This window comes from Coregonus lavaretus (genome assembly GCF_964263955.1).
Source record: "Coregonus lavaretus genome assembly, chromosome: 28".
NCBI classification, from domain to species: domain Eukaryota; kingdom Metazoa; phylum Chordata; class Actinopteri; order Salmoniformes; family Salmonidae; genus Coregonus; species Coregonus lavaretus.
This window is the reverse complement of record NC_140015.1, coordinates 4,925,294-4,944,614: the sequence shown is the minus strand read 5'-3', so window position 1 is coordinate 4,944,614 and position 19,321 is coordinate 4,925,294. Positions and strand designations below refer to the sequence as shown.

General features: G+C 41.5%; 4 protein-coding genes across 7 annotated transcripts; 2 read left to right on the top strand and 2 right to left on the bottom strand.

Moving 5' to 3' along the window:
- Positions 1-135: 135 nt before the first annotated feature.
- On the top strand, positions 136-2,431 carry LOC311104100 (uncharacterized protein; the record flags this gene model as incomplete). Its single annotated transcript, XM_084145768.1, has 4 exons — positions 136-537; positions 744-856; positions 1,147-1,252; positions 1,488-2,431. Exons 1-4 carry the CDS (start codon positions 282-284, stop codon positions 2,429-2,431), a joined length of 1,419 nt encoding a protein of 472 aa, XP_084001894.1. The 5' UTR covers positions 136-281.
- LOC311104102 (uncharacterized protein) lies at positions 1,494-11,229 on the bottom strand. 2 transcript variants are annotated; one of them, XM_084145770.1, is made up of 4 exons: positions 10,818-11,229; positions 7,039-7,178; positions 6,603-6,708; positions 1,494-4,657 (listed from the first exon to the last, which is right to left on the bottom strand). In XM_084145770.1, exons 1-4 carry the CDS (start codon positions 11,116-11,118, stop codon positions 4,014-4,016), a joined length of 1,191 nt encoding a protein of 396 aa, XP_084001896.1. In that variant the 5' UTR covers positions 11,119-11,229; the 3' UTR covers positions 1,494-4,013. The 2 variants fall into 2 exon arrangements, with proteins under 2 accessions (XP_084001896.1, XP_084001897.1); XM_084145771.1 differs by lacking the exon at positions 10,818-11,229 and adding an exon at positions 7,334-8,906 and having other exon boundaries at positions 1,496-4,657.
- Positions 11,230-11,754: 525 nt separating this feature from the next.
- On the bottom strand, positions 11,755-14,350 carry LOC311104098 (uncharacterized protein). The gene is made up of 4 exons (XM_084145767.1): positions 13,662-14,350; positions 13,240-13,327; positions 13,035-13,143; positions 11,755-12,791 (listed from the first exon to the last, which is right to left on the bottom strand). The coding sequence occupies exons 1-4, from the start codon at positions 14,123-14,125 to the stop codon at positions 12,064-12,066; spliced, it is 1,389 nt and encodes a 462-aa protein (XP_084001893.1). The 5' UTR covers positions 14,126-14,350; the 3' UTR covers positions 11,755-12,063.
- LOC311104112 (6-phosphogluconolactonase-like) lies at positions 13,748-19,187 on the top strand. 3 transcript variants are annotated; one of them, XM_084145782.1, is made up of 7 exons: positions 13,767-13,829; positions 13,948-13,994; positions 15,226-15,494; positions 16,317-16,424; positions 16,832-16,933; positions 17,916-18,056; positions 18,348-19,187. In XM_084145782.1, the coding sequence occupies exons 3-7, from the start codon at positions 15,231-15,233 to the stop codon at positions 18,492-18,494; spliced, it is 762 nt and encodes a 253-aa protein (XP_084001908.1). In that variant the 5' UTR covers positions 13,767-13,829; positions 13,948-13,994; positions 15,226-15,230; the 3' UTR covers positions 18,495-19,187. The 3 variants fall into 3 exon arrangements, with proteins under 3 accessions (XP_084001909.1, XP_084001908.1, XP_084001907.1); XM_084145783.1 differs by lacking the exon at positions 13,948-13,994 and having other exon boundaries at positions 13,748-13,829; XM_084145781.1 differs by lacking the exons at positions 13,767-13,829; positions 13,948-13,994 and adding an exon at positions 14,493-14,592.
- Positions 19,188-19,321: the final 134 nt, after the last annotated feature.

Sequence of the window (19,321 nt, the reverse complement as noted above, 5' to 3'; positions counted from 1 at the left end):
AATTATTGTAATGTATTCCGTTCAACTAAAAAAAAATTTGTCCACATGTACTCTATTTTAATCTATGATTTTCGTCATAGAGAATCCCAAAAGTGTTTTACGTCGTACGTATGCGTCGGCCGGAAGTTGAATTTCCATTGCCTCTTGTTTTTGTTCCCAGTTAGATTATGTTCAGCAGCTGGGTTAGGTAGGCTTTTTGTGGTCGAAATAGGCAAGATATTTGGTTAGTTTAAACAACTTTAATATCAATTCAAACGGTGTTTGGACTATAACGCAGAGCCATGTCTGGACGCGCTTCTTTTCACACACAACTGTCCTCCATCATGGAAATACTGTCTAGAACCGCAATGGCTCATGTGTGCAAACTGGTTGAAGACGAGTATTCGGGAATATCTGTAGAAAATGAGGCTCTCACTGAGAAATTACATAGTCTGGAAAGTGAACTGACAATTGTGAAAAGCACAGCTCCCAAGCTGGCAGGAAACTATCGCTCTGTTGGTGTTCAAACGGGTGAAACAATCAACAGAGTAGACAGAGGTATGTTCTGGACCTTTGATAATGCATCCATGACAAGGAGGAGGATGCATGTTGTGTTGACTTGACAAAGAATGCATGCAGAATGGGGATCTTATAGGCTTCATTCCTTTCCCTTTTAGTCTATCCATCCTATAGGGGACACTGTTTTCAATTTGTTTATGACACAAAATGCCCAAGTGCCAATTCAGTTCTGCATTCTCTTCCAGGGCTAAACGGATCCCCCACCATCGAAGGAATATTTGGGAAGGAATGGTGCCTTGATCTATGGAACCATGGGGATCCCAACAGCACAGAGAACAGTCTGCAGCACAATGCCAAAGTGAGTAAGGAGACTGAGGACAGTTTTCCTTGCCTCGTCTGTTGTCCTTCATCTGCACTGTTATAAGAAAGCGCTAGACAGGATTGTGGAAACCAACAGAGGACTCAGGCTTACCAGAGGACATGCTGTCAGATGCCCAGCTCTTTGAAATGAGTGAATCAGAGGCTACCCTACATTATTGAAACGTACCTCTTATGTCATATTTACAACTCTTATTCCTTCAATGCATTTTGTTATTCAGTGTCTGCATTTTTCAAGTGGCTCTAAAAATATTTGTCTTGTTCTCGTAGTCAACAGGGGTGCCTTCAGGCCAAGCTGATGTTAAAGAGGAGGATTTTGAGGTGGAAATCATAAACAGCAGATACCCACAGGAAAGACCAACAATAATTTTAGACGGTAAGTTGTTAGAGGTTTTAATCTGAGATGTTTGATTTGCCTGGCTGGTGTAGTGCTAAATCGCATAGGTTTAACTCTATGCGTTTGATAACATGCACAGTTAAAAGCCAATGTGACCCTCTCTTATTTGGTCATCATGTAGGTTGGACATTTTTTTTCATGAATAGGTGGACAGGCAATCGAAGCCACAACTCTTATGTGCATTCTTCTTTTTGTATTTTATCTGTTGCTTCAGGAGATGACGACTTAGTGGACAATGGAAGAGAAGGGCCCTCCAACGAGTATCCATCCTTTCATTCCTTCCTCCAGGACAGGCCAGAGAGACGGGATAAACAGGTACTGGAGATGTCTACTACGGATGTCTCCACAGGACACACTTTACGTTTCATATCCATCGATGGAGTGGAGGAGGAATACGGCGAACATGTCTTTCCCATTGAGGACGATGAGACGAATGAGTTCCTACCAGACGATACCGAGCTGTTGCCCAACGAAGGAGAAGATGAACACATCACAAAGCCAACGTACGCAAAGAAGTCTTTAGCAAAGTCAAAAAGCAAAGCTGGAAAGACTGCTGGGAAGACTTTCAGTTACTTTAACAGGTTTAACTTGCACTCCCATAGTAAATCCGACACAAACAAGTTAAGTTGCGTGATTTGTAAGAAGACTTTCTTGCGGCAGAACCATCTGACGATGCATATGAAATCTCACAAGTCGCTGTACTGCAGTGTGTGTAAAAACTATTATCCTGGGAAAACTCAGCTCAAAAAACACAAATGTGTCTCTCTCGATGATCTGGCCTCGAACAGCTCAAAGTACTTTTGCCATTACTGTGGCAAGTCTTTCAGCTGTCCGTCAAGCCTGAGGACACACCACCTGGTGCACACTGGAGAGAGACCCCACACGTGCACTGTCTGCGGGAGAGGATTCACACAGAAGGGCAATCTGAAATGTCACATGCGCCTTCACACTGGTGAGAAACCATTCAAATGCCTCACATGCGAAGTTGGTTTCGCCCAGAAAGTATACCTCACTCAGCACTTGGCCAAAGCTCACGGTCAAAAGGAAGAAAAGAAGAAGAAAAAGAAGGATCAAGTGCACAAATGTTCTAAGTGTCCGTTGTCTTTCATCAATCAGCAACTGCTCCAAACACACATGGCTGTTCATAAAAATAAATGAAGTCTTTTTGGTTGATTGCAATACTCTTGACTTAAAGGGGCAATCTGCAGTTGCTACGTCTATTTTTGGACTTTGAAAATTAATGATATGTACCCATTGATTCTTGAAGAATATAACTTATTAATGCCTCATGAGCGTAGTTGAACTGTCGTACCCCATCAGAACCCAAAATAAACAAAGTTTGTAGAAGTAAATAAACACTATTTACATTTTAGCAGACGCTCTTATCCAGAGCGACTTACAGGAGCAATTAGTGTTAAGTGCCTTGCTCAAGGGCACATCGACAGATTTTTCACCTAGTCAGCTCGGGGATTCGATCCAGTGACCTTTCGGTTACTGGCCCAACGCTCTTAACCACTAGGCTACCTGCCACCCTAAATAGCCTCAAAATATGGTTAAAACTATAATTTTGATGATATGGATGGACAGTCCTTGCATCCATAGCACTATGAATTTGAGTGGTTGGCCTACATTTCTCCAGGTTCGGATCTGGACGCCCCCCCCCCCCACGAAATACGCTACAGTATGTTGTAGCCTTTGTGTTTTTTTTGCACTTTGGTTTTATTTATCTGAATTCGCTACAACACTAAAATGATGTATTAGGCTATCTGCTATGATTTACCTAAAATAAAAGTAAATTACAAAGTTTTATTTTGCAAGGAACGTGGTGCATGAGTATTGCACAATTCATAAGTACTGTAATGTTCACCTACCACTAGCCTATGTTCTATATTTTAGGCTCAAGGAATGGACCTGCCAATGTTTGGTGCAAGATGGCAGTTGGTACTGTATCTGCATTGTCCTCTGTATACATTGGTACAAATGACATAAGATATCATTAAATGGATGTTTTCAATTTCTGTTCCCAGCAGTGCATATTATACTTGTTTTGTACATAATGCTTCCGTGATTGTGTCAGTTGTTTTTCTGGAATATATTCAGCTGCTGTAAACTTAATGCTGTTTTAATTATGAAAGCAAATTAAGGGTATAACATTTCAATCATTTAATCGTTGCCATGTTTACATTTTTATAACATATGGAATCATATAAATGTAATGTGAGTACAAACAAGTAAATATTACTGAACGCGTTACTTTAATTCATTACAGCCTTTTTTGGGCACACGTTTACATGCTCTGTCTACCACACTGGCATTCTTCACAGTAGCACAAACAACTGGTAACAGGACAACCACTGTTTAGCACAGAAACGGTACATGTCTTTAGAGATACTTCTTCAAAAAGGTCACTCAAACCTCTATTCATCTAACAGTGGGGCATCTAGTCTCTTGCCAATTGTGTGACAAGAAGGCACAGTGTTTGTGTGAACTCTTACTGACGGAGCAGAGGGAAAACTCAACTGGAACAGTTCTCTGCCATGTAGTGAAGAGTAACAGCTGGGTCATGTTCATTAGTGCACACAGTAGCAAAACAGTTTTAAAACAAAAAAATATATACCTACTGAAAACCACCATGATTACAATAAGGCTAAAGATGTTTTGGTTGCCAGTTTTCAAAACAAGGTTGAAATGTACATTTTAAAAACAAATTAACAATATAAAATGACTACTCCCCAATCCCTTAATTGAAACATTGGTGTGTGTTAAAACCGTGTTTATAGGTGTAGCTCTTCCCACAGTCGACACAGCTATAAGGCTTCTCCCCGGTGTGACTCCGGAGGTGGACATTCAACGAGCTCTTCTGAGAGAAACTCTTCCCACACTCTGTGCAACTGTAAGGTTTCTCCCCAGAGTGTGTACGCTGATGCAGCTTCAGGTATGTCTTCTGAGCGAAGCGCTTCCCACAAACGGTGCAGCCAAACGGTTTCTCTCCAGAGTGGCGTCTAATGTGGACTTTCAAGTAGCTCAAATAACCAAAGCTCTTCCCACAAAACAAACAGTCAAACTGCTGCTTCAGGTCTTTTCCAGTTCCCTGCTGGTGGCTTGGCCGGTTTCTTGGTGCGTATGTGTTGCGGGGAGGATAGTCCATGTACATTCCATCGGCTGTGTCAGGGCCAGGCTCTGCTGTGTTGTCAACCAGACCAGCCATAGTAGGGTCTTCCATGAGGCTCTCGATGGATGTGGGCTGCTCTGTGTCAGGCTGTACCTGATGGCTGCCTGCAGGGTCAGGCATTGAAGGGTATGTCTTCAAGTCCCCCTGGTATAGGTGAAGTTCACTGGCAGCTGCTCTCTCAACTGCTGGACCATCCTCCACTGCTACACTCCCTGTACAGTACAAATGAAAACAATCTCAATACCACCATCACAGCTGTGAAACAATTCAATAACCAGTCCCATTTAGGGCTGTTGCAGTGACCGTATTACTGCCACATCGGCAGTCATGAGTCACAACTGCGGTAAAATTCTATGTGACAGTCGAGTCATGGTAATCTCCTTTTATGCACTCTGGACATGCATTAGTAGTACCCAACTCATCAGGTCGCTAATGGCCTGGTACTCAGGGCTCTACTTTGCCTCTAACCACTCTGACATCAATGCAAATGCCATCGAAAATCACATCAGATATCATCAAAACAGTATGTGCTTTTAAAACAGTGATTGATCAATTTGAAGAAAGAAGTTCAACAATAGGTTGAAACTGAGGGGAAAACATGGTCTTTGTGGATGTTGTTTCAAAGCCTAACAACGAAATGGACAGTGCTTTCTAAGGTGATGATTCATTCAAAACACCCGTATGCATATTAGAGCTTATGCATAGGCCTATATATGAGGCCAAGCCCGATTAAAAAAAACGAATTAATAATAATGGTTGTGCCATTATACAATGCATAGTCTACCACATATTACACATGGCAGAAAAAATGATTTAAGGTATCTGGTCTGGCCTAAATTAAACAAATTCAGATTTAGCCTACAATTATAGTGAATTTTGTATTTGAATAGCCTAGTAATAGGACTTTTTTTTCTCTTCATAATTAATAGACTGACATTACCTTTAGCTACAGAATATCTCACCACTGTGAGTTTCCATCTCCTCCCCTCTCTCCTTCATTCCTTTCTCCAGTGTGCAGAGAGGGGCTGTCAACAGTTTAATTAAATATATTTAGTTGTGAAAATGTGTTACTATCCATGTTCCTGAACAGATTTCACTTGGTTTCCCAAATTAAGCACTGGGTAGCTGCAGGAACAGGATTGAAGAGCCCATGGCGTACAGAGTTTGGGTGGAATATAATCTGTGGCACAGCGAAATTACCGGAGTAGCCTACCCAACATGAGTGAAAAACATACCGACGGTAAAGTGGCCTCCACTCGCTATTCCAGTGAATATGGATATGTCTTGCCCCTGTTCTTGTGCATCTGATAATGGGGCATTCTAAATCGAAACTAATTTCCATAGTAGTAAAGACAAGATTAAATTGAGAAAAGTCTGATGGGTGAAAATATGATCACTTGAGAGAACAGTGTGTGCAGCCTGAGACAAGAGCGCAAGCAGCCCATATATCTTTTGATTTCTAAGGGCTTGTATCATTCACAACTAAAGTTTCCAAATAACTCTAAATCTAGCGTACAGGACTTGTTTCAAATGATCAATTTTACGCTCAACATAGCCACTTCAAATGCGCGCACTCTCACTCCGGAATGGGAAAAATATCCATGCAATTTTATTCAGGTAAGTTCAATTATCTTCTTCTTACTATAAAATCATATAATATAAAATAATGGCACGGGTCTTAAGCATATCTTGTCTGCTAAATGAACAAGCCTACAGCCTATGGCATGGAGCATAGCCAGATAACATACAGTAGGCCAACGCATATTCTGTTCTTCTGAAATACATTTTCTTCATAATGTTTCTTTAGACCTCCCTAAAATAATGAATGTATTGTGATGGTGTATATTCAATTGATTTATTCAACTTTTTTAAATGTAGATGTTCTAAAGGTGCGCATCAGAGGCTTGTATGAGTGGAGCCTGGAGATGCTAAACGTGTTTATGTTAATTACGGCCAATTACCCTGAGACCAGCAGGCTTTTGCATGACAATAACAGGCTGACAAAATGTAATGACCGCCACAGACCTAGTTCCTTAATAAGTCATAGTAGCATACAACTCTTATCCAGAGACTGACTTACAGTTACAACTTGCATCCTTCCTTCATGAAAGGATGTAATTTATTTTACATATTTCTCAATGATCACGACACACTTACTTTTTCTGTTGCTTGCATGTCCCCTCTGCTGGTCCACTGGCCGATCCTCAAACAGCTCTTCTTTGATAAACACCAACTCAGGCTCATTGTCCACCAAGTCTATGGCCTACACAAGACAGGTGAGAGACAGTTCTTTTTTTATTCTGATTGTAAACAGAAGCACCTTTGTAACCGTCATTGTGATCCAAGAGTATAACCCTTCCCAGTCCCAATTAGCTCCTTAACCCTTTCCCTGGTCCCTAACCCTTTGATCTGAATGGTCTGGATAGGTATAAACACTCAATGGGGGTGGGTGGTGCTTCCACCACATAGCTTGGGTCTTCACCTTACAGATTTGCAAACATCAAATGGGTAGGGCTAAGGTCAGAGGAAGGGAGCAAATTGGGACAGCCTGGCTAGCAGAGATGCACTATTCAAGGATATTCATAAATCTGACCTGAGTGACCTCATCATCGCCCAAGATGGCCGATCCAATTGTTCTCTCTTTATCCTGAGGGATGGACTCTCCATCTCTCCATAGATCCATGCACCAGTCCTTACCAAAGACACCCTCTATGGCGGGGGCAGACTGCTTCTCTGAAAATGGAAAAGTCTATCCTGAATATACTGACCGTGGCTGAACCAGTATCGAGACGATGAATATGACATCTATCTGCCCAGAAAGCTTCCATTCATCTTCACATTAAACAGCTCTGTAAGCGTTATAATGTCAAAATATGTTAATTACTCACCAAATACACCTGCCTGCAACTATCATCATATACTGCCGTTACGTCCGGTATGTACTTCCAAAAAAGGTGTAAATAAAAATTGACAAGCAACCAATTTTTTTTAATGTATTGTTTTTGACCAGAAGAGGTGCCTCTTGGTAGCTCTTCCGGTCAAAAACAATACATCATTTTTGGGGAAGTACAGTACCAGTCAAAAGTTTGGACACACCTACTCCTTCCAGGGTTTTTCTTTATTTTTACATTGTAGAATAATAGTGAAGACATCAAAACTATGAAATAACACATATGGAATCATGTAGTAACCAAATAAGTGTTAAACAAATCAAAATATATTTTATATTTGAGATTCTTCAAAGTAGCTACCATTTGCCTTGATGACAGCTTTGCACACTCTTGGCATTCTCTCAACCAGCTTCATGAGGTAGTCACCTGGAATGCATTTCAATTAACAGGTGTGCCTTGTTAAAAGTTAATTTGTGGAATTTATATCCTTCTTAATGCGTTTCAGCCAATCAGTTGTGTTGTGACAAGGTAGGGGGGTATACAGAAGATTGCCGTATTTGGTAAAAGACCAAGTCCATATTATGGCAAGAACAGCTCAAATAAGCAAAGAGAAATGACAGTCCATCATTACTTTAAGACATGAAGGTCAGTCAATACGGAACATTTCAAGAACTTTGAACGTTTCTTCAAGTGCAGTCGCAAAAACCATCAAGGGCTATGATGAAACTGGCGCTCATGATGATCGCCACAAAAAAAGGAAGACCCAGAGTTACCTCTGCTGCAAAGGATAAGTACATTAGAGTTACCAGCCTCAGAAATTGCAGCCCAAATAAATGCTTCACAGAGTTCAAGTAACAGACACATCTCAACATCAACTGTTCAGAGGAGACTGTGTGAATCAGGCCTTCATGGTCGAATTGCTGCAAAGAAACCACTACTAAAGGACACCAATAATAAGAAGAGACTTGCTTGGATCAAGAAACACAAGTAATGGACATTAGACCGGTGGAAATCTGTCCTTTGTTCTGATGAGTCCAAATTTGAGATTTCTGGTTCCAACTGCTGTGGCTTTGTGAGACGCAGAGTAGGTGAACAGATGATCTCCGCATGTGTGGATCCCACCGTGAAGCATGGAGGAGGTGGTGTGATGGTGCTTTGCTGGTGACACTGTCAGTGATTTATTTAGAATTCAAGGCACACTTAACCAGCATTCTGCAGCGATACGCCATCCCATCTGGTTTGCGCTTAGTGGGACTATCATTTGTTTTTCAACAGGACAATGATCCAAAACACACCTCCAGGCTGTGTAAGGGCTATTTAACCAAGAAGGAGAGTGATGGAGTGCTGCATCAGATGACCTGGCCTCCACAATCACCTGACTTCAACCTAATTGAGATGGTTTGGGATGAGTTGGACTGCAGAGTGAAGGAATAGCAGCCAACAAGTGCTCAGCATATGTAGGAACTTCTTCAAGACTGTTGGAAAAAGCATTCCTCATGAAGCTGGTTGAGAGAATGCCAAGAGGGGCAAAGCTGTCATAAAGGCAAAGGGGGCTATTTGAAGAATCTTAAATCTATAATATATTTTCATTTGTTTAACACTTTTTTGGTTACTACATGATTCCATATGTGTTATTTCATAGAGTTGATGTCTTCACTATTATTCTACAATGTAGAAAATAGTAAAAAATAAATAAAAACCCTTGAATGAGTATTACTGTACATACACGCTTGCAAGAGAGTTAGTGCAAAAAAGGATCAATGCAGGTAGTCCGGGTAGCCATTTGATTGTTTAGAAGTCTTATGTCTTGGGGGTAGAAGCTGTTCAGGGTCCTGTTGGTTTCAGACTTGGTGCACTGGTACCACTTGCCGTGCGGTTGCATAAAACAGTCTATATCGCTTGGGTGGCTGTAGTCTGACAATTTTTGGGATCTTCCTCTAACACTGCCTGGTATAGAGGTCCTCGATGGCAGGGAGCTCGGCCTCATTGATGTACTGGGCCGTACTCACCACCCTCTGCAGCGCCTTGCGGTCGGGGGAAGAGGTACGGTCATGCCCTCTTCACAAATGTGTGGACCATGTTAATTCCTTAGTGATGTGGACACCGAGTAATTTGAAGCTCTCGACCCTCTCCACTACTGCTCCATTGATGTGGATGGGGGCATGCTCGCCCCTCTGTTTCCTGTAGTCCACGATCAGCTCCTTTCTCTTGCTGACGTTGAGAGAGAGGTTGTTGTGCTGGCACCACATTGCCAGGTCTCTGACCTCCTCCCTATAGGCTGCCTCATTGTCGTCAGTGATCAGTCATACCACCATCGTGTTGTCAGCCAACTTGATGATGGTGTTGGAGTTGTGTGCAGGGAGTACAGGAGGGGACTAAGCACACACCCCTGAGGGGCCCGGTGTTGATGGACAGCATGGCAGATGTGTTGTTGACTACCCTCACCGCCTGTGGGCGGCCCGTCAGGAAGCCAAGGATCCAGTTGCTGAGGGAGGTGTTCAGTCCCAGGGTCCTGAGCTTGGAGGGGACTATGATGTTGAATGCTGAGCTGTAGTCAATGAACAGCATTCTTACATAGGTATTCCTTTTGTCCAGGTGGGTGAGGGCAGTGTGGAGTGCAATAGAGATTGTGTCATCTGTTTGAGCAATGGCCAACCTTTCAAAGCATTTCTATACATGTGAGTGCTACGGGGCGATAGTCATTTAGGCAGGTTACCTTGGCGTTCTTGGGCAAGGGTACTATGGTTGTCTTAGTATTACAGACCGGGTCAGGGATAGGTTTAATGTCAGTGAAGACACTTGCCGCTGGTCAGCGCATGCTTCCTGGTATTCTGTCCGCTGGTCAGCGCATGCTGCCCTGTGAAGTTTTGTTAAGAGCCCCACGCTCATTGTGAACCTTAAAATACATCGCTTGCGGTACGGTTTTGGAAACATAAGGAACGCATCTTTCATATCACATAAGCGAGAAATAATTTTCAAAAAACAAAAGGTTAAATTACTATACACTTTTACAGGGTTAGGGTTCTCAAACGGCCATATTTCTATGTTACAGCGCTTGTTTACGGAAAACAGCTGGAAGACAAAGGCATACCTGTGCTAATTAACGTAAAACAGTGTAGTAACGGTATAATTTGCATTTGTGAAATGTTTGATGTAATATGAATGTAGAGGGCTTTATGTTTCTAGAACTATACCGCAATTGAGAATCAATTCACGTTTAGATGTTTGGCTGACGTCACATAAAAAGTTAGCAAAAACTAATGTACTGATTACATCACCCAAAGAATAGCCCACAATTCCGTCACAGAACAATGTGTGTAGCTAATTGCGGGCTATTCTTTGGGTGCTGAAATCAGTAGTTGTACCTTTAAAGTCAGTCCACACTAGTCAAACTCGTAAATCTTGGAATATATTTGAATCGGCTACAGTAGCTAGCTAGCAACCTGCCATTGATTTAAGCTAGCTAACGTTACCGGCTCACCTCGGTTCTCCGTTGCTCGATGCGTAAATATTTGTCCCGAGACCTGAACTCCATTCTGACAACGGCTGGCAATGACCCTTTTACGCTCGTGCAGTTTTACCGTCTTTAATTCAATCTCTAGCAGATAACATTTCTTCTTTAATGCCTCGTTCTCGTTCATGTGTTGAGATACTTCAGAACGGAGAACCGCCGAGCACTCGTCGACAAGTTTACCGATTTCAACCACAGCAGCTTTGCTTAGCATTTCCATAATGGAAGCTAACTGGTTCTGAAAACTTCCCCGATTTGTCATCGTATTCATGGTTTTGTTTAAAAAAAGAAACGAAGTCGAACGTGTATGACAGGCTGGCGATATTAATAAAACAGAATAATAATATACATTGATTGGGTTGCTAGCTGGCTGAAATAGACCAGAGATAGAGAAATTAGGAGATAGGAATCCCTATGGACAAAGAATGGAGCCGTACAACGCCTCACCCAGCAGACTCAATCGCGTTCAAGTTGTCATTTTGCGTCACGCAATCCCTTCTCAGTCAGGGTATGCCTATTTTCCTCGAAAGTACGTAATGTCACGATTCAAAAGCTATACGATATTACATCGAACAAGTTCATTATCTCACATCTCGGAAAATATTTGTAATGTTGTACTTCTTGTTGACGGAATTCATGCTAATGTTAGGGTTTTGAGTTTGCGCCCAATTGACTCCCATTCACTCCTTGAAGGAGAGCTCTCCATGTCCCAGGATCACCCAGAATGCACCGCGCGGCTCATTGACGACAAATGGGTAGAGTAGACAATGGGCGTTAACACGAATGGAATGGAGTTTCCCATCTTCTCAAAAATATCTCTGAAAATACCTATTGCTCATGAATATAAACATTACAGCATTGAATTGTGGGATATTTTACCGTAAACCATGAAGTAAAGGTCAGAAACACAATTATGTTGAGCTTTAATTCATGGTTTACGATCAAATATCCCACAATTCAATGCGGTAATGTTTAGATCCAATTAAAAAACTAAACACATTGGCAGTCGGCTGTTACTTTCAGGGCTATATTTCACCTCCAAAACCCATTTCAAATTAGGAAAAATATGACAGACAGCAAAATAGAGACCTGGAAAATGTTGAAAAAGGCACACCTTTATTTTTCTGAAAAGCAAAGACTAATATTCTATGAGGAAATCTTTGAATGACTGAAGTCCAGCAAATCTGCTGCAGAGGCTGTAGGCCTATGGTTGGTACTAGTACTGATGAGGTCTATTTGTCCATCTGTCTTGTAAACTGGACTCACTGTAAACATTCATGCTAAACTCTGTATGTACACCCATGTGTTTCTTAAGGTTACAGTTTTTAGTAAATCCCTTCCCACATTTCACACAAACATAAGGTTTTTCTCCAGTGTGGGTGCGCTGGTGCATATCGAGAGTGCATTTTTGAATGAAGCTCTTGCCACAGTCGAGGCAGCGATATGGCTTTTCTCCGGTGTGGGTGCGTTGGTGGGTATAAAGATGCCCTTTCTGTGCATATCTCTTTCCACACAGCGTGCATCTGTACGGTTTCTCTCCCGTGTGACTTCGCTGGTGTATTTCCAGCTGACTATAACACCTGAAGTTCTTGCCACATTGCATACAGCCAAATATTTTAGCTCCTGACGTTCTCAGGCTGTGGATCTTCATGTTTGACTTTGCCACACTGAAACTCTGAGGGGGGACATTTGTTATACCACCACAGCTGTTTCCAGTTATGGAGTTTCTCTGTGCAGCAGGTGTGAGCTGCTGTGCATCCTGGCTCTGTGAACATGCAGGTGGCGTCCAATGCGTGTCCAGGTCCTCCAATTGCACTCTGGGTGAGGGCTGAGTGCTGTGGTTCACTTGGCACTCAGTAAGCATAGGGTGTTTGTCTGAGCCGTCTGGACAATGCTGAAGCACATTGAGACACCCAACATCTGTATCAAGTGATGTTGCTGCTCCTGTTTGTGACACAGGAAGGCATGTATAAGTATATATTTTAGAACAGAACTAAACAATTCAACCTTTTATATTCAGTTACACAAGACAAACCGATGTTTCTGCATTTTGCCTATTGCATTATTGCACTAGATTACCCAACCTTCTAGGTTACCCAACTGTTCAGCAATGCCAATACAAGTCCTCCCTGACAGTGTACTATTTGGCACCCAGACCCTCATGATTTTTAACCCATCAACACTCACCCTTTTCATTTATGAGTTCTGTCTTTGGCCCACTGCCCCATATGTCCACCTCTGAAGGTTCCTCCTTGATCACAATCAACTCAGGCTGGTCTCTCACCACTGTGGTAGGCTTTAGGGTAAATAACAATAACTCAGCAATAAATGGTAACTAGAAGGACATTACAGTAAGGCTACTTGTCAGAAGGAATGACAGTTCATAACTTACCACTGTTTCCAAAACAAGAGCACTATCTCCATCCTGATGGATGACATGCATCTCTTGGGGAGGACAAATGTTTTCCCAGGAACTCTCACTAAGCATACAAGAAAACAAATAGATTAAATTCTGCAAGATGAAAAAGGTTGGGTTCAATCAATAAATAAAGTATTTCAGAAAATCCTTTTTACATCAGCATTTATCAAGAACTGCTTTACAGTTACCCAGCCTAGACCCAAAGAGCAAGCAGAAGCCACAGAATTCAAGCAGCATAGGGTTTCATGCAGAATCATTCTAATATCTAATATAGCAAATAAGAAATGTGCACTTTTGGGACTAAAACACAGTACACGTATTTGACCCATATCTATTCACGCACACAAGTACATTACCTGCCCATAGAATATTCAATAAAGGTCAACTTTGCAAACCTTTTTTTGATTGCAGGTCTTTTGGGCTCAGACTGAGGTCTTTCACAATAATCGTTCATTGAACCATCTCTCACTCTTGTTGGTGTTTTCGTGCGTGTATCTGCCTTTGCGTCCTGCCTGTGCCCTCCGTCGATCCAAAGAAAATTCTCCATCAACTGCAGTTTCTCTGTAAGTGCTGCTATTTCATTCCGACCACGCGTTATTTCTAATTTTAAAACCTTTGATTCGATGTCGACCAGTTTGCTTATTTCTGAAACAGCTGTTTTTGATAACGCGTCCATGACAGAAACGAGCTGTGCTTGAAAACAAAAGGCTGTCGACATTTTGGCAAAAGTATGTATTACTTCCAATCTGCCGATAACCGTATGTATTACTTTCAAAGAGCTGTCAAATATTTTGTTTGTTATGTATAACAATGTGTGCCTCGAGTTCTTTGTACAAACGTGCACACAACAAAGACACATGGTTCCATCTACAGGATCGGAGGGGAAATCACAAAGGATCACAGCAAAGAGAAGTGGCAATTTAGTATCAAAAAATATTTGGGAGAATAATTTCAGAACATTTTAATGTAATAACTACCATAACTATATCGAGTAAAGGGGGGTTAAATTATTATAAGTAGTTCATAGACTGTTAATATACTATTAATTATCAGTTAGTTGATTTCCATCTAATATCGTATACGATCAAGATCATCAAAGACGATTAGAATGTACTAAAGTCAGATTTTAGGCTTAAATCCATATACAGTGAACATAACACACACAGGATTTGGGGCAATCACAATCACTACAATTACCAGAATGCAACAAAACAGGGCGGTCCTAGATATTTAATTGTCCGGTGGAGGAATAGTTTCAGGAAGTGCTGTGAGTGGCAAAATTGCGTTCGCCGACAAATAAAAGAAGAAGAAGAAGAAGAAGAAAAGGTAATTCTACAAGATTAACCTTGAGTAAAATGTTGCTTTTCCACAAGCTTTATTAGAGATAATAGTATTAATTTGATACCTGTCTGCAACTGGTGAGCTTCACCTACTCTCCAGATTGAGATGCAAGCTATCAATTGCACTGCAGAGCTCTCTGACATGCACCATAGTGGACACTATAACAACGTGCATCAGTGAGATTATGCTGATAAATCAGACTGTTTTACCAGTTTTCTGGTTACACAGCCTGAAACTAAGCACTGCAAAAACTTGGAACGTTTCTTTACAAGCCAGAATGTTTAATAAAATTACATTTGAACTTAGTCTGCTGTCCAGGTAATGGAAAGCATAGTCACATTCAGACTACGGTGAGATGTGAATTTCCCCGAAGAGTACTCACCATCATCATTATTATTATAGACCAGTCCACTCTTGCCTTTTTTTGCTATATTTGTTGGTAGCTGGACCTCTTCTCTTGAATTGGGGAAATTCTGCTATATCATGGTGAATTGTAAAACAATGTGGTGGATTGACAGTGACACTTCCTCCTTGCTGGTATAAGAAGTGCATCACTGATTATATAATAAACTGTTTTCCGTTACCTCAACCTTCTTTCTTTCCTGTCTTCTATTCCAGTCAGGATGTCAGGCAGAAGAGTAGTGGTGTTCCCCTCAGCAGCAGAGCTTGGTCCAGCTCTGGCTCACCTGGTAGCATCTCGGGCTGACAAGGCCCTGTTGGACCATGGCCGGTTCTCCCTGGGCCTCTCAGGGGGCAGCCTGGTGTCCATGCTCAGCAAGGAGCTGCCCGCCCTGCCAGACCTGGACTGCAGCCACTGGCTAGCAGGGTTCTGTGATGAGAGGCTGGTTCCCTTTGACGATGGAGAGAGTACCTATGGACTGTACAAGGTAACATAATCTCATAGTTTACTGGTCCTTGCCTCAGCAGCTGCATATATTAAAATCATAGAGTTTACTGTAAACCTGATATGCACCAAAGATGACAATTAATATACACTGAATGTACAAAACATTAGGAACACCTGCTCTTTCCATGACAGACTGACCAGGTGAAAGCTATGATCCCTTATTGATGTCAGTTGTTAAATCCACTTCAATCTGTGTAGATGAAGGAGAGGAGACAGGTTAAAGAAGGACAATTGAGACATGGATTGTGTACAGTATGTGTGCCATTCCGAGGGTGAATGACAAGGCAAAATATTTAAGTGCCTTTTGAACGGGGTACTAGGTGCCAAGCGCACCGGTTTAAATGTGTGTCAAGAACCGCAACGCTGCTCGGTTTTTCACACTCAACAGTTTCCCGTGTGTATCAAGAATGGTCCACCACCCAAAGGACATCCAGCCAACTTGACACAACTGTGGGAAGCATTGGAGTCAACATGGGCCAGCATCCCTGTGGAAAACTTTCCACACCTTGTAGAGTCCATTCCCCCAAAGAATTGAGGCTGTTCTGAGGGAAAAACGGGGTGCACCTCAATGTTACGAAGGTGTTTCTAATGTTTTGTACAGTCAGTCTGTGCATATTCTTATCTACAGACTGAAGTGTATTTTTCTGCAAGCACACATTTCATTCAGGTGTAGGGCATTTTATATGTTTTCAAGTTCTCATTAAAACCTTTAGTAAGGACAGTTCTTCTGCATCTATCAAGTGTTGATCCTGTTAGGTTAAATAACTCTTTATATTCAATTATTTTTTGTTTTTGTCAACAGAATCAGTTGTTCTCAAAAATCAACATCCCAGACAGTGGGGTCCTGGCGATTGACCCCTCTTTACCTGTACAGGAGTGTGCTGAGGATTATTCCCGCAAACTGAAGGAGGTACACACTCACACAGACTCACACACATATACACACACAGTGAATGTATCTCTTGTATGGTGATGAAACAAAGAAAAGTTATGACATGAAACACTGAGATATTATAGTCTATTTTGTTATTAAAGGTAGACTCAGCGATATGACGTAGATGCAGAAAGTAAACAGCATAGTGGGTCAATTTCCGCAACAACTAAAAGCGTTGAAGCGCGAGACTACACTTCTCTGCTGTTTTGGTGCCCTGTCTACCACGCTTTGAACAGCATGAAGGGAACCCGTGCAGATACTGTGTGGGACTGTGTGAGAGCGAAGTGTTGCATCTCACTCATCTCAATAACTCCGGTGCTGCTCGTGGCAATGTCATTTCGCTGAGTCTACTTTTAATTATTTTGTCTTACATGTACCTATAGGCCTTCCCGAAGGAGGATATCCCTGTGTTTGATCTGTTGCTGCTGGGTATGGGGCCTGATGGACACACCTGTTCCCTCTTCCCAGACCATCCCCTGCTGGAGGTGAGCACAGTCTACAGCCCAGTTCCAGGTCGTCTTTATTGCACTGTAGCCTCATCAATGTTGACTCCCAGTATTTTGTGGAGTCTCAGTGTAAGGTTTTAAAAAATTTAGATATCTCTGTCCAGTACTGTGTTTATTTAATGTGTTCCTTTTCACACACACGGATACACCTGTCCTGTCATGCATGTGTTGTTTTAGTCACTCCACTGGCTATGTATGGACCGTTCTTGTGTTTCGGTTCAACCACTTTTATCTCAGACTGCCCATCTTAATCTTTTATTTTTATTGGCCAGTCTGAGATATGGCTTTTTCTTGGCAATTTTTTCGCATGGAATAGCCTTCATTTCTCAGAACAAGAATAGACTGATGAGTTTCAGAAGTAAGTTATTTGTTTCTGGCCATTTTGAGCCTGTAATCGAACCCACAATTGCTGATGCTCCAGATACTCAACTAGTCTCAAGAAGGCCTGTTTTATTGCTTCTTTAATCAGCACAACAGTTTTCAGCTGTGCAAACATAATTGCAAAAGTGTTTTCTAATTATCAATTAGCCTTTTAAAATGATAAACTTGGATTATCAAACACAATGTGCCATTGGAACACAGGACTGATGGTTGCTGATAATGGGCCTCTGTACACCTATGTAGAAATTCCATTAAAAATCAGCAGTTTCCAGCTACAATAGCCATTTACAACATTAACTATGTCTACACTGTATTTCTGATCAATTTTATGTTATTTTAATGGACAAAAATATTGATTTTCTTTCGAAAACAAGGACATTTCTAAGTGACCCCAAACTTTTGAACGGTAGTGTAAGTTACTTTCGCAACATTTGTAAAAAGTTTGTTTAACTTCTGTCTCAACAAGCCTTGCGTAATAACTATCTCGAAAATATCAAATGTAGTGGTTGCCTTAGTACTTCTGGGTTGGCTTTGAGTGCTTTTGACAATTGATGTGGGTTTGGGTTTACCTGTCTTTTAGGAAACCCAGAAAATTGTGGCCCCAATCGGTGACTCGCCCAAGCCCCCACCACAACGTGTGACCATGACATTTCCCATGGTGAACTTAGCCCGCTGTGTGGTATTTGTGTCAACAGGGGGCAGCAAAGCACCAGTGCTAAAGGTACTGTATCCTATCCTCCAAACTGGCATCCTCTCTGATGCAATAATATCTCACCCTGATCCTAACCTATTAAGCATCCAGAAATGTCACTATGAAGACTTGATTAAGTTTATTTGTATTTATGTTTACCTGTCATTTACTGTAAAAATAAAATAAATTAAAAAAAGATCACAAAAATAAATGTCACTGTACAACGGTAATGGATTGAAAGCATTTCTGTGGTTGTTGATAATACTACGACAAGTGAGCTCTTCCTTTCAACTTGTGAGTTTCTGTTTCGGTCTCCCACAGCAAGTGCTGGAGGGTGGGGAAGGCCCGGCCCTACCAGCAGCCAGAGTGTTCCCCAGCCACGGTGAGCTGTTCTGGCTCATAGATGAACCAGCCGCTGCCTCCTTGACAGTCCAGGTGGAGAGACCAGGCTCTGAAGCAAAACTCTAAAGACCATAGAGAAGGACAAAAAGGAGCTCAAGAAAACATCCACAGAGAGAAATGTACAGGATATCACAGAACATTCCTGTCTCTATTTGACAGTGTTATGTTTTAGACATGAGATTAAACCCTACATATCAGGAAAATGGGATGTAAGTGAATGAATGAATAGGAAAAACATTGGATTGTTTACACATCAGTTGTAGTGCTGTGCTGAATGTCTGTATAATGATGGGACAACCATTTGAAGTAGTTGCTGGATGATTCATTCCAGAGGAAACGGTGTAATGTCATAAAAATAAGAATGTCATAATAATACAAATAGATTTACTATTAAAGTTTCAGGGTTCTGATGTCATGAAAATAGTGTGTACTATCTCATAGAACTGTATGCGATTCCAGCTAGCTGCTTGTATGGTAGCCTCAGGCAGAAAGTCTCCATATGAGACCAGTGTTTACTTTGTTACTAATCTGTTGACCTCTGTAGTTTGACTTTACATTTGACTATTAAAGTGGGCGATAAAATGTATGACATGCACTTCTGTCTAACCAAAAAATTTATGATTTTGATGATAAACTGAAATGGCACATGCCCATCTTGGCTAAATGGTGCAATGATGAAAATAAAAGTGAAGAGTTGTACAGAATTATTATCAATATTAACAACATTAAGAATCGATTAATAAAGGTTAAAAAAATGAATTTGCTCAATTCGCAGTAGTTTCCATATGCAAAAATAATTATTCAATATGTAATTATAAGCTTGCTGTTACATTGTAACAACCACTGTGTAATTTAGGCCAATCCCCTTTCAACATTGACGGAGATCCCCTTCA

Bases quoted from the DNA above. Each gene is read 5' to 3' on its own strand.
- LOC311104102 (XM_084145770.1), bottom strand. From the start codon at position 11,118: ATGAATACGATGACAAATCGGGGAAGTTTTCAGAACCAGTTAGCTTCC. The intron at 7,179-10,817 runs GTGAGCCGGTAA...TTCCATTTTCAG, and splicing joins TCGAGCAACGGAGAACCGAG to AGAAGCAGTCTGCCCCCGCC. The intron at 6,709-7,038 runs GTCAGATTTATG...TGTCTTGTGTAG, and splicing joins GCGATGATGAGGTCACTCAG to GCCATAGACTTGGTGGACAA.
- LOC311104112 (XM_084145783.1), top strand. From the start codon at position 15,231: ATGTCAGGCAGAAGAGTAGTGGTGTTCCCCTCAGCAGCAGAGCTTGGT. The intron at 16,425-16,831 runs GTACACACTCAC...ATGTACCTATAG, and splicing joins ATTCCCGCAAACTGAAGGAG to GCCTTCCCGAAGGAGGATAT. The intron at 16,934-17,915 runs GTGAGCACAGTC...CCTGTCTTTTAG, and splicing joins CAGACCATCCCCTGCTGGAG to GAAACCCAGAAAATTGTGGC.
- LOC311104098 (XM_084145767.1), bottom strand. From the start codon at position 14,125: ATGTGTCTTTGTTGTGTGCACGTTTGTACAAAGAACTCGAGGCACACA. The intron at 13,328-13,661 runs GTTTGCAAAGTT...TTGTATGCTTAG, and splicing joins AGACCTGCAATCAAAAAAAG to TGAGAGTTCCTGGGAAAACA. The intron at 12,792-13,034 runs GTGAGTGTTGAT...TGTCACAAACAG, and splicing joins AGAACTCATAAATGAAAAGG to GAGCAGCAACATCACTTGAT.